The sequence below is a fragment of the Schistocerca gregaria genome, chromosome X (genome assembly GCF_023897955.1).
Source record: "Schistocerca gregaria isolate iqSchGreg1 chromosome X, iqSchGreg1.2, whole genome shotgun sequence".
Classification (NCBI taxonomy): Eukaryota; Metazoa; Arthropoda; class Insecta; order Orthoptera; family Acrididae; genus Schistocerca; species Schistocerca gregaria.
Window position 1 is genome coordinate 38,300,776 of NC_064931.1, and position 13,841 is coordinate 38,314,616.

The 13,841-nt window shown below is 42.1% G+C and overlaps 1 protein-coding gene across 2 annotated transcripts in view; it reads left to right on the forward strand.

Moving 5' to 3' along the window:
- Positions 1 to 13,841, forward strand: part of LOC126298809 (succinate-semialdehyde dehydrogenase, mitochondrial) — a 205,110-nt gene that overhangs the window by 121,143 nt on the left and 70,126 nt on the right. For both annotated transcript variants that reach the window (XM_049990273.1, XM_049990274.1), the window contains exon 5: positions 4,835 to 5,075. In XM_049990273.1, coding sequence (XP_049846230.1) covers positions 4,835 to 5,075 — 241 coding nt within the window. The remainder of the gene's footprint in view (positions 1 to 4,834; positions 5,076 to 13,841) is intronic.

The window sequence follows — 13,841 nt, forward strand, 5'->3', positions numbered from 1 at the left end:
GCTTCGCGATCGTCTTCATTCCCGTAGACTGAATCCAATAAGCCCTCCCAGTAACAGCAACCAAAGGAACAGCGAGAGAAAACTACATTGAAGACCCATAAGACCAAGGCACCGGCGGTGGCACCTACTCCGCCGCTACCTACAAGCTCTGCGTCTGAGGGAGAGATGGAGATTCTTGCATCTGCTGAGGACCTCGATCTTGCCGGTCCCTCAGACACAATGGATAGCACTTGCACAGGTGCTCCATCAAAGGCAGCAGGTGACCCAGCGGCATAATCTGCCTCCCCAGTCCCTTCACGCCTTTCTTCCACCATCTAGCTGAGCTCCAACAACTTATCAGCCTTCACCCTTTCTTCTGCATTGCTCTTCAGGAAACTTGGTTTCCAGCGATGCAAACCCCGACCCTCCATGGCTGTCAGGGTTATTATAAGAACCGGGAAGCTTATGAAAGGGTATCTGGTGGCGTCTGCATCTATGTCCTTCACTATTTTCACACCGAGTCTGTCCCTCTACAAACACCTTTAGAGGCTGTCGCTGTTCGGGTGTGGATGCTGTCTGCAGTCTTTGTCTGCCACTGGATGGTGATGTCCCGCAGCATGTCCTGGCTGCTCTGATAGCCCAATTGCTACCGCCTTTCCTGTTACTGGGCGACTTCAATGCCCATAACCCTCTGTGGGGTGGGTCAGTGGCAACAGGTCAAGGCGCCACCATTGAGAATGTCTTGACACAGCTCAACCTTTCCATTTTAAATGATGGTGCCTTCACACATTTCAGTGTGGCACACGGCACGTACTCCGCCATCAACCTTTCGATCTGCAGCCCTAGCTGCCATTCCCCGTTCTTCTGGGTCCCCTCGGCGGAGGTCTGTGCCTTGGTGGTCGCTTGAGATCACTGAGGCGATTAAAGATCGCAGGCGGGCCCAGCGTCACAAGCAGCATCCCTCCATAGAAAACCTCATCGCCTTCAAACAGCTGGATGCGCGGGCCCGTCGGTTTCCCTGAGCTTTCACTGAATGGGCAATTTGTACTGACTCCGACATAACTACCGACCACTTAGCAGATCATTTTGCTCTCTCTTCCGCATCTGTGAATTACCCACTGGCCTTCCACTCCATTAAAGAGTGGATGGAACGTCAGAGCCTTTCATTCCGCACTCACCATCCTGAATCCTACAATGTTCCATTCAGTGAGTGGGAATGTTATAGTGCCCTAGCTGCTTGCCCTGATACAGCGCCTGGGCCAGGTCGCATCCATCATCAGATGCTGAAACACCTTTCAGTGGACTGCCAGCGACGCCTCCTCGACCTTTACAACCGTCTGTGGTTCGAGGGTGTTTCCGTCATAATGGCAGGAAAGCATTGTTATCCCCGTTTTGAGACCTGGCAAGAACCCTTTGGAGGTGGACAGCTACTGCCCCATTAGCCTCACCAGCATTCTTTGCAAGTTGCTTGAATGGCTGGTGAGCCGGCGATTGAGTTGGGTACTCGAGTCTCGGGGCCTCCTGGCTCTGTCTCAGGGTGGGCTCTGTAAAGGCCGCTCTGCTGCCAACAATCTGGTGAGTCTGGAGTCAGGGGGTACCACAGGGATCTGTCCTCAGTGTCTGCCTGTTTTTAATTGCAATAAACGGGCTCGCTGCAGCGGTGGGAACGTCTGTCTCAACTTCCTTATATGCTGACTTCTGCCTCTACCGTAGCTCCATTGGCATTGCAGCTGCTGAACGTCAGCTGCAGGGTGCGATCCACAAGATGCAGTCTTGGGCTGTAGCGCATGGCTTCCAGTTTTCGGCTACCAAGACCTGCATTATGCATTTCTGCCGGTGACGAACATCTCACCCTGAGCCGCGGTTTTGTCTTGCTGTCGAACTTCTTGCTCTAGTGGAGACCCATTGTATTTTGGGTGTGGTTTTTTATGCCTGGTAGACTCGGCTCCCACATATTCGGCAGCTTAAACAGATGTGTTGGCGGCATCTTAATGCTCTGCGATGCTTGAGCCACACCAGTTGGGGCGCTGATCGCTCTACTCTCTTAAGACTCTACCAGGCGTTAATCCAGTCCTGTCTGTATTATGGGAGCCTGGCTTATGGTTCAGCATCCCCATCTGCGTTGCATGTGCTAGAACCAATCTTCACAGCAGGATCTGACTTGCGACTGGCGCTCTCTGGACCAGCCCTGTGGACAGCGTCCTTGTGGAGGCAGGTGCCCCTCCACTGCGGTTACGGCGCCAACGTTTACTGGCCACTTATGCTACGCATGTTTGTAGCTTTTCCAGGCATCCTAATTATCGTCTCCTGTTCCCGCAGTCGGTCGTCCGTTTCCCAGAATGTCAGCCCCAGTCGGGTTGTACGATTGCGGTCCGCATCCGACAGCTTCTCTCCGGGTTTGGGGTTTTCCCTCTTCCACCCCCTTTCCGGGCCCCTCTACATACACCCCCGTGGTGTGTGCCCCGCACTTGCCTTCGGCTCGAATTGGCACAAGGCCCGAAGGACTCAGTCCCTCCGGAGGCCTTCTGCCGCTGCTTTTATTCCATCCTCGCCATGTATCAGGGCTCTGGCATTTTTTACACTGACAGTTCGATGGTTATGCTCTAACTCTAGGTGACCATTACAAACAACTTTCATTGCCGGCTGGCTGCAGCGTTTTTACTGCTGAGCTGCTCGCCATCTTTCGTGCCCTAGAGTATATCCACTCCTGCTCAGGTGAGCCCTTCGTTATCTGTAGCGACTCCCAGAGCAGTTTACGCGCTATCGACCAGTGCTTCACTCGCTCTCATCTGGTAATGGCTGTCCAGGAGTCCCTTCATACTTTTGCCCGTTGCAGCCACTCTGTTGTCTTTATGTGGACCCTTGGTCCTGTCAGTATCCCGGACAATGAACATGTTGACTGCCTGGCCAAACAGGCCACCAGTACACCAACTCTGGATGTTGGCCTCCCAGAGACTGATTTGCGAGCAGTCTTACGCCACAAAGTTTTCACGCTGTGGGACGCTGAAAGGCGCAATCTGACCACACCAAGCAAACTCCGTCATATCAAGGAGACAACGGATGTGTGGCGGTCATCCCTGCGAGCCACTCGCAGGGACTCAGTAGTCCTTTGCTGGCTCCGCATTGGCCACACCCGCTTGACACACAGCAATTTACTCCGGCGTATGGACTCGCCTCTCTGTCGATGCGGGTCGGCTTTGACGGTGGTCCACATTTTGTTGGCCTCTCCACTTTTAAGTGTGCTTAGGCAGACGTTTGCACTGCCTGATACGCTCCCTACACTTTTAACTGATGACTCTGCTATGGCAGGCTTAGTTTTGCATTTTATTCGGGCAGGGGGCTTTTATAACTTAATCTGACTGTTTGTTATGTTTTTTTGTTTTGAGTCTGACCTTTGGCCTACAATTTTAGAGTGAGTTTTAGTGTGTTTCTAGGTGGTTGTCTTTCCTTTTTTTATCTCTATGGTCGGCCAACCACTGTCGCACTCTGTGTGACTTTCATTTGTTTTGTCTGATTTCTGTCTGAGTCTTTCTTGTTTTGTATCATCTGCTGTCTTTTCTGTTGTTCATTTTTTATTCTCTGTGGGTGTTTTTAGTTTTTGGAAAAAGGGGCTGATGACCATAGCCGTCGGGTCCCTTTAAACCCCACAACCAACCAATCACCCAACCATTGTTGCTTTTGTTTCCAGTGATTGTTCCCCACAGCCAGAATGTTGTTACATTGTTTCTGTAGTCAGAATTGGAATGTCAGAGGAGGAGATACTGTTATCTGCTGCACAATGCGTTATAATAAAGTTTCTGATAACTGAAGGTGTAAAACCATCCAAAAGTTCGAAAAGGCATGTGTGAAGGTTCAGGGATAACAACCTGAGAAAGACTCCCAAGTGTACGCATGGCTCAGTCAGTTTTTACGAGGATGAGGAACGGTTGAGAATGCAGCTTCCTGTCATTGCGCAAGAACCAGCATGATCTTTTTTGCTTGTAAAGGAGTTCTCATAGATTTCTCCATGAATGTCGTACTGTGGATGCTGCATACTATTGCCAACTTTTGAACTAAACAAAACCTGCGTAACATCAGAGGAGGAGTCCGTGTCCAATCTGTGATGTGCTCATGCTTCATGATAATGCTCGACCCTACACAGCTGCCCAAACTCAATAAAATATTCAGGGACTGTTCTGGACCATATTAGAACCTCATCCCTACAGTTCTGACGTAACACCTTTGATTTTCATTTGTTTGGACCACTAAAGGAAGCAGCTGGACAACACAAATGTGACGATGATGGTACTGTCAAAGTGTTCGTGTGCAAATGGCTGCTGTCATAGCCACATTCATTTTATGAAAACAGTGTCAAGAAACTGCCCATCTGCTGGGAAAAGTGTTTTTCCCATTCAGGAGACTATATAGCAAAAATAAGTTCATGTGTGTGAATTTTTTTGAAGCTTAATTTAACTTCGGAAAAAAAACCTGTTTTATATGTTATTGGCCCTCGTAATATCAAGTTATGACAAAAGGCTAGTCATTAGTCTTATTTGAATACATAAATACTGGTGTTCGGTAATTCAGATCTACCGAACAACTTCTGTTAGTGAAGAGTTAAGTTAATGATTTTAGGAAGATTTTATATAGCTACTTGGTGTTATTTATTGTAGCAGTGCCTTGTGTGTAATAGTCAGAGGATTGTAATTCCAGTATATTTCTAAGAATTGTGCATTAGACTTGCAACAGTATCTACCAATACATATCGTGATTTGGAATTCTGATTTATTTATTTAGTATTTTCTATTTTGCACTCTAGGATAATATTCCGTGAGTATATTTTTATAGTAAAATCATGTTATATTAATTTTTGCAGTGGAATTTTCCAATTGCAATGATAACCAGAAAAGCTGGAGCTGCACTTGCTGCTGGCTGCACCTGTGTAGTTAAACCTGCAGAAGATACGCCACTGACAGCCCTTGCATTAGCTAAGCTGACGGAGGATGCAGGCTTCCCAAAAGGGCTTTTCAATGTTGTTACATGCAGTCGTGACAATGCACCAGCTGTTGGAAAATTAATATGTGAAAGTCCAAAAGTAGCTGGAATATCGTTTACAGGTACAAAAGTCTAATATTGTCAATGCTATACTTAATTACTAAATCATTTTACCCGACTTTCAAGGAATTGTGTTATGTTTATTTGCTAACTTTAATCTCAGTATTTTATAGATTTATAGTGAGTAACATATACACTTTTTATCCTGCAATACAATTATCTGTCTGTGTATAGCTTCAGAACACCTGGTACTGTGTGTAATCATGTTTATTGTAAGAAAGTATTCATATACTTCAAAGGAGAACCTACAAACATTGTGTAACAATAATGCTACTTTGTGATTTCTGTATGCAGTCATTAATTCTGTTGTAAAATTAAGTCTTTAAATTGTACATTTATTGCTTTTAGAAGTAAACTGTTATAGTGCTACAGTGTCATCCTAATTATCTGGATAAGATAACACCAGTGTCCTGGTCACTTTCTTTGCCACTACTGCAATCTGTGTTTTGACTTCAACTACCTTTCCATTAAATCATCACAGTGCCAATGATTCTTGTCAATAATTTGACATTGACTGTTGCATTTGCAAAATTGTCTACAGGTACTTCTATTATACAACTTTGTATAGGTTACTATTATCATATTTAGTGCAAATGAGAGTGTTGTCTTTATTCCCTTAAACTGTGTGGTACAGGGGATTGTCAAGTACAATGATAGATCTTTCATGGAGGTTTGGAAAGACTAATTCCAACAACCACCAACCATAGGTAGAACAGTTTGTATCATTAGTGTTCTGTGAAGAAATAGCGAGACATTTCTGTTCTCCTCCTTTCTAGAACTCAAGAAAGCAGTAACTTTTTTCTTCTTTGAGATTGTATCACTTGTGGCAATTTCTTTGAAGATGTCACCATTCTACTTAATAAAAGCATATAGTAAAGATTCTGCAACGCATGTGAATATAAAATGCTCTGCTCATATTAGTGTCAATCTGTATGCGAAAATAGTATATCTGGTCCCTGTCTTCAGCTTGCAGCAGGGCACATTTCTCCCACTGCTTAATCCTTGACAGGTAATGTGGTTAGATCTAGTATTTGCCCCTGGTAAAGTTGTATCGGACAGGCACTACTGTGTACAATTTTCTTGTGTTATATGTGGTGTGTAACTTGGTAATTTAGGTGCTTAAGTGCAAGATGAGGTGCCTGGAAAATCCAATACAATTCCCAGTTGCTCTTAGGATTAAATTTTCCTGACACTGAAAATGAGTTTTGGCAATACATTGTGTACAGAGAGGAAGACGAGGACATATTATCGACAGTGTGTAGAAATAGTATACTCTGATGTTAAAACATTTGTTTGACGAATGGTTTACCTCCCGACTAATCGGGAAATGTGATAAGCACATGCAACGAGTGCAATGCTCACATCTGAGCAGAATGGTTTGATTTGAATCATTGCATGATGGCAAAATAATAATTTAAAAATAAAGTAAAATACTTAATACCTTTCATAGGTTTTCCCTTAAGTGTGAACTCGAATGTCATTTGAGAGGGGATTTCACTAATAAAAAAATCTATTTTCTTTAAATTTTCAGAAGCTGGATCGTTCAATGCATTTACAAATTCTTTGGTCACTTTGAATTAAAAATGGTGCTATTCAAGTACATACTCAAGTATTACAAATAATGCAAATTTCATTGAGGACAGTATGTGGGATTTCTTTGTAAGAACAGTAATTTGTGTACTTGCAGTACTTCTTAGCAGTCATAATAAAAATCTTCCTAACTTCTCTCCCAGTTTAGCATAACCAACTGATATCAACAAATAAACCAATTATGAAAAAGAAGATAGGTCTGAGTAGCACAGTGCCTTATGATGCAGAATTTTAGTGGTTGTAGTATAATGTTCTTTGAAATACTATCTTATACCAAAATCCCCTTTGATTAGTTAAAAAAATTGAGTGAAAAAATACAGGAGGAGACCTGTGTCATCTAATTTCCAGTATTACATACATGTAAACATTGTGGTGATGCCGAGTCAGGTGGGACAGTAATAAGAAATAACTTGATACTGGTAAAACCATCATCGTGTGTAATAGTGGTGCAGCTGCTTCCTCAAAAGGCTGTGCAAAAACTATTGCGTGTGTGGTTGGAATCAGCTGCCCACCACCACTTTCCCACTCCCTCAACCAGCAAGATGAACTTTTATTGATACTCAATACTAGAACAGGGGAAATTGTGATATTCAAGACTCTTAATTTAATTTGCATTAAAAATGTATTTTGTGGTTCAAGCAAGACATTTCTTCCATTTATTTATATGCCATGTACACTTTCCAATGAATGCTTTACATTATGACACATTTTGCTTAATGTTTTGAATACAAAGTAATTGCTTGTCTATACAGTAATGTGAAGTATTTTTACGTTTTCTAACGTTTATTCGTGTGTGTCATTTTTTCCTAAGCAATGAAATCACCCTTTGAGCAGATTTTCATAAATATTTCCTGCAGATAGTGCTTTTAGATTCCTTACTTATATCATTGGTCTGGTTACCTATGTACATACCAATTTGACCCTTATTTTGCCTTTTTATTTGTCTGGTCCCTAAAGCTGCTGCTTTGTTTAATTGACTTTCTTGCTGTTGTGCTGCTCTCTGTTGTCCACTTTTGCATTCATTTACAAATTAAAGAATGAATGCTTTTGATCCATGCAGTCATTGCTGCTGCTTCTAGGATAGTGTAAAAAACATGCACCAGCCATGTCCTGTAAGCAACTCTAGTTGAGTATTTACAAATAATTGGATCTATGTCGTCCACACCATACTTTGTGGTGTTACAGAAGATAAGTTGTTTTGTTTTTTCTTCTCTGCTGCTTCACTTGCTGCTACTTCAGGATGTAATGTGGTGAGAATAATTACATTCTTATTCTTCATCCCTTGGTACACTATAAAGGCCCATTCTGGCATATTTATGCTTTCCAAGATGGTATGGATGTCAGAAATAATCTTTTTCATACAACTTGGACGTTATCAGTAAAACTTGTTCGTTAGTACCAGTAATAATGTTTTCCTCTGTTAAAATTTTTTCAATTTTTTCACGAGCTCAAGGGATATGAACAAATTGTCTGGTTCCTTCCTTCATTTAGAAATGTATCCATGAAGCAGAGAATGACATAATCTCCCAGTGGTGTTGTCTGGTGGGACTTTGTGCTCACCGAGGTGTGGGAAGGCATTTTAAATATACTTTGAAATCATGTCTGCAACTATCCAAAAGTTGAGTCCATATTGTTGGGTTTTTTGCAATAATTTAGGTAAACCTGCACCTTGCATTGCTTCTAACTAACTGCCCATCAGTTGTAATATTTTTGTCGGGGTGGCAACAGCAAAGGCAAGTTCTCCATTAACTTGTTCCGTATTTCAGAAATAAGACCAAACTTTTTAGCACAGATACATTAAGCTCAGAATGCCTTCTCATTGAAGTGGAAGAATCTTATAAATTTATGGCATGTGCCTGTTCGCATTATCTTTAATAACCTCTGGCATGCATGACAACAATTATTGTCTCCAGTTCCTCCTGCGACACTGTCCCAATGGTGTCTTATTTCATACTGAGTATTTGATTCTGCAGGTTTTTGTATGGTATGCTACATCAGCTCATCAGAAAGAGGTCTGAAGGCACTGATGACTGTGTCATCCACTCAGTGGCAGGCATATGCAATGGGCCCTTCTCTCCTTCAGGATGTTCAGAGCAGCCCTTTTTTAGGCGATTGTCTGTTAGCCTTCTGTTCTGTTATGTCCTTAGCTCCCATCCCCACTGTTGGATCAGCTGACTCCTAAGACAACTGTCAAGAGAACTGAGACACTTACATATTGTAACTCTTGTTCTGTTTCACTATATTCATCGGTTGTCTCTGGCAGCAAAGTGGCATCTGAATCTAGTACGTCACTTTCTGATTCTTTTTCAGAGTTTTTGAAAATTTGCAAAGTTTCTTCATTAATAAGATCACACTAACATGACATTGAAAATGCCTGTTACAGGCAAATAAACTGAGCAGGTAAATAACAGCAGCAACACCCAAAATAGCGCTGAAAAGTTACGTATAATGCCTCGAATCCAAAGCTTTAGAACAGTGCATATGTCATCATTCGAAGCATTTATTGTCGCCTGAAGAAAAATAGAGCACAATCTAATTATGGAAATGGTAATTCTTCTACAAGGAATTATGCCCGTCTTCATTTGACCCTTGCCATTGTCCCCATGAAATCATAGCAAGTTGCAGTACATCATTGTCAAAAGCGGAAGAAATAAGGAAAAGTCAGATAGTTTGGTGGTAAAATGTTTAAAAACTGGATTTGTTGTTGCAGAAATAAAAGTTGAAAAGTGTCTTTTGACTCCTTTCACAGTTATAATGCTACTATGTAGTACCTATAGAGAATACAGAATTAACAGTGGAAAGATTATAGTTCTTACTAAATTGAAAACAACAGAGCAAATGATGTCACCATCACTTATTCACATCCAAAATACTTTGATTTCAGTGATTACAGCATTCTGCAAGGAAGGAAACCTATATGATCGACGGTAAAGCTCTCATTTGGTATCGCCTCCTCCCAGGCATGTAGGATTACATTCCAAAGGTCATATCAAGTTCTTGATATGGTATCTGGTCAGTTTTCTCACATCATCCATTTCATTTCCAAAACAAGGTTAACATTAAGTGTAGGAAGAATACAGTCAAGAAGAATTGTCTCATTCTGTTCTGTAAAGCATCCCTGTGCCATCACTGATTTGATCCTTCTGGTATCAGTTTACTCCTCCAGTTTTTATTGTTGTACTTATGGGCACAGGATATTATTCATAATATTACTAGATTGTACAGCTTCAACCAGATTGTCTATCCTATAAAGCATTACACACACAAGACCACTGCAATTGTTTGCTGAGTAAAATGCCAATTTCTGAGGAAAAAAGTTTCAGCCATTAAGATTTGACTTTGACTACAACAGTTTGTAGCTGGTAGACAATGTTCTTCATTGGGGCCTCTGCTCAATGTCCAAGCATTTAAATTGCATGCCTACCCCTGAGCCAGTTGTGAAACCTATCCATTGAGCCTTAGAACTGTACCCTGGCGCAACTCCACTAGCAAGTTGGAGAGGGAAGTGTGCAGCTGGAACATGATTAATGATACTCAGTCTGTGTGACACCATAACAGGAACCAGGACACTGCTGATGTGAATTAGGTGTGTCTGCATGGTTTGATATAAGGTCTTCAGTTGCCATGACGTGAATTGATCTTACCACATACTGGCCTTGTGCTTTGTAAATGCTTAAGATTCGGCCCAAACCCTCCTTAGTTGAAAACCTTGGTTGTAAATGAGTGTCTTTATTTATCAGCTTATCATGTAGGTCAGATGGTCCGGATGATACAGGAAAGGTGTGCAGAGCACATGTGTAGCACAAGAACTGTGGGAACGAGTGCTCGTTTCTTCTGCATGCCATTTGAGAGCGGAACAGTAGAGAAATGTGGTTGAAAGTGGTTGAATGAACCCTCTGCCAGGCACTTAATTATGAATTGCAGAGTCATCATGTAGATGCAGATAGATGAGGATATATAAAGAAACGTAATTAATATATTATTTAAAACCATACAAAAGAGAAAAAGCTGGAAATTGTTTCGGCAGTTCGAAAAAATAGTGATATGAGCAACATAATAATTATGCAAGTTGGTTTATTATCTCAAGATCTACCACAGAGAAATGATACCACTTAGTCTGCACATTGATTCAGTAATTTTTTTCTCGTATTGTTTAATTCCTAATTGACCAAAATTTCTGTAATTGATAGTACCTTTCCAGAGTTCTTTTAAAGCAGTTTCCTGATTATACAGGACCCACAGGAATGTTCCTGTTGGGTATTGAGTTAATATCACCAAAAACCTCATGAATAATATTGAAATTTGGATGCTACATTGGGCAGTCAGCTGGTAAAGTAATTATGTAGTTAAGTAATAACAAATAACGTGCAACAAAGATAATTTGATTCCACAAACTATAATAGTCAAGAGCTCTGCATTCATCCAATAGTTAGCTGACTCAACCGTTGGCGAACGCCATGAGTTTGTTGACATTCAGATCAGTTTGTATTTATTTAGTATCTCATCGGTGGAGGGACTGGAATCAACAGTATCATTACCCAGTGAATCCTATTCAATTGTAGATAGAGCACAACTTAAGATATATGTCTGTTCTAGCAGTCACATCTCAATAATTCTCTTGGTATGTGGCTCGAGTTTTGAAATGCCAGACTATGGATCCAAAGGATTTGTTTCCAATTCTCGGTCAGTCCTGTCACTTGCCACTTCTTTCACTTGTGGTAATATTAATGTGAAAAACACTGAGTTGTGTCATGGCTCAAAGTCTACATTAAGCTGTAGGCCTCCTGTAACTGGCTGGGTAACTCACTTCATCGCATACAATCTCCAATAGGACAATGCCTAATAAAGCACTGTGGTGTTCAAATTAGCCTTCGGGTTGACGACAGATCTATCTTAAATCTTTGTTAATATTTGGGTATCTTAAAAGACAGTGAAACTGTCAAGAACTGGATTAAACACTATTAATTACCTTATGGTCCATTATGTAAATTACGAAAATATGATGTAAATTACGAAAATAGGAATAAAACTCAAGTTGGGGCAGCAGACAATGGGTGGCTGGGTATCTTACTGTATTGTGGTAATCTTGTTGCTTCACCACAAAACATTTGGGTCCACTCAAGAAACACTTAAGCCACTATAACAGCTCTTCCTTCTCTCAGTTATCAAACATTTCTCATGATGTTTTCAAGTCACAACTACTTTGTTACCACCCACCTATTTTCTGTTGTCGTGCTAAATTGTCCAGCTATATTCATTTGATGTACTGTTGTCAACTTGATCAAATATTCTGATTTGTTGACAAGTAAAATGTGACAATTGAAAAGTTGTAGATGGAATACAAATAATGGAAGGAGTACAGTAAATAAGAACTATATAATTGAGAGCGCAGCTTATGGTCTAATGGTTAGCATTGCCGCCTCTGGATCACATGGTCCTGGGTTCAATTTACAGCCGGGTCAGGAATTTTCTACGCATGCGGTCTGGTTGTTCATGTTGTCTTCATCATCATCATCCGGGAAAATGGCAAGACTGGACTGTGAAAAGATTGGGAATTTGTAAAGGTGCTGATAACCACATTGTTGAGTGCCCCACAAACCCATCATTGTAATCATCTGTACAGTCAAGACATAGGCAGGTGAAATGCATACATCAGGAATGAGAACATTGCTGAGCTTTCAGACCATGTTCATGGTCAGAACTAACAGAAACCTTCCATATGGTGTGATGCAAAGTTTGTAAATTTATTTTTTTACTGCAGGTAAGTTGTTCTACATGCAAGTTACAATGCTCTCATCTTTTATTATAAGAGTTGTCCCGCTTAAGCACTGTTAAAGCAGTGTTTTGCAACAACATTGTCTTCTTATTTCTGTTGTACAGCACTGATCCCCCCCCCCCCTCCCCCCACCCAGGGGGCTCACTGCTCTGTGGAGGGTTTGTGCTTGGCTACCACAGGGCCCCAGCCTTTGCAGTATCTTTTCTCTTCCATGCTGCATGTCTATCCTCTTGCTGTTCTTCTTCCCCTCCCTTGGGGAACATGTCAAGGCTGTTTTTGGAAATAGAGTCTGCATTTTCAGTAGTCAGTATCGGAATACTCTCCACTGTTTGTCATTACTTTTTTCTTTATTTGTTCGCCTTCTCCTGTCTTTCCTCCATTTTGGCGTTTGATGTTCCTCTTATTTCTTCTTCCTCCCTTCGTGCTCCAGAAGGCTGGCCCACAGGTGACTAGGTAATGCATAGTTCCCAGCCCCGGGCCAACAGGTAGGGTTAGCTCATACCCCCTGGTACAGGCCAGGCCCAGGGAGTGGTGATTGCCTGAGCTGCTACTTTCCCAAATTGCCAATTAGCCCCTTTGTCAAGTGTTCAGGAGGTGTGAACGATCACCTAAGGCAGGTGCACCCCTACTGAAGGGAGCCCACACTTGGAAGGAGCGCGCTATCGGAGACGCTGGCAGTAATGGGGGATTTTCTCGCAATGAGTCGATCACCTTCACAGTCAACGGCTACAAAACATAAATGGAACGAGGCTAACGATTGAATGACCCTCCCAGTTGCACCGTGACTCCTCATGGTTTCATGCATTGAAGACAGTCTGTCACTATGGTAAATCTGTTTATTATCCAGAGAGGTGTTCATGCAGTTGCTGGCCCTGAGAAATCCTGCTCTGGTGTACACAATGACACTTCACTTTTGGAGACTACTTCTGATTCTCAAACACCACTGCTTGCAGCTTCGCTCCTCCACAGCTATCCAGTTCGTGTTGAGGCCCATCAAATGCTGAACTCTTCCCGAGGTGTTATTTACACTAGACTGCGCAATGGTCTGACTGAGGCAGAAATCCAAACATACCTCTCTGATCAGGGTGTCATTGCAGTCCATCAGGTGATAAAAAAAAAAGTGGATGCCTCCTTAGTGCCCACATGCACTCTCTTTCTCACTTTTGATAGAGTGGTTCTTCCATCAAAGCAGGTTATGAATTTATCACAGTCAGACCGTATATTCCAAACCCTATGCACTGCTACAAACTGTCATCGTTACAGTGACACTTTAGAGTGTTGTCAACACCCAGCCAAATGTGTAAGCTGTGGGCGGGATGCTCATGAGGGCAATTGTCCACCTCCTCCTCACTGCTGTATCAACTGCAATGGTGACCATGCCTCCTCCTCCTGCGATTGTCCC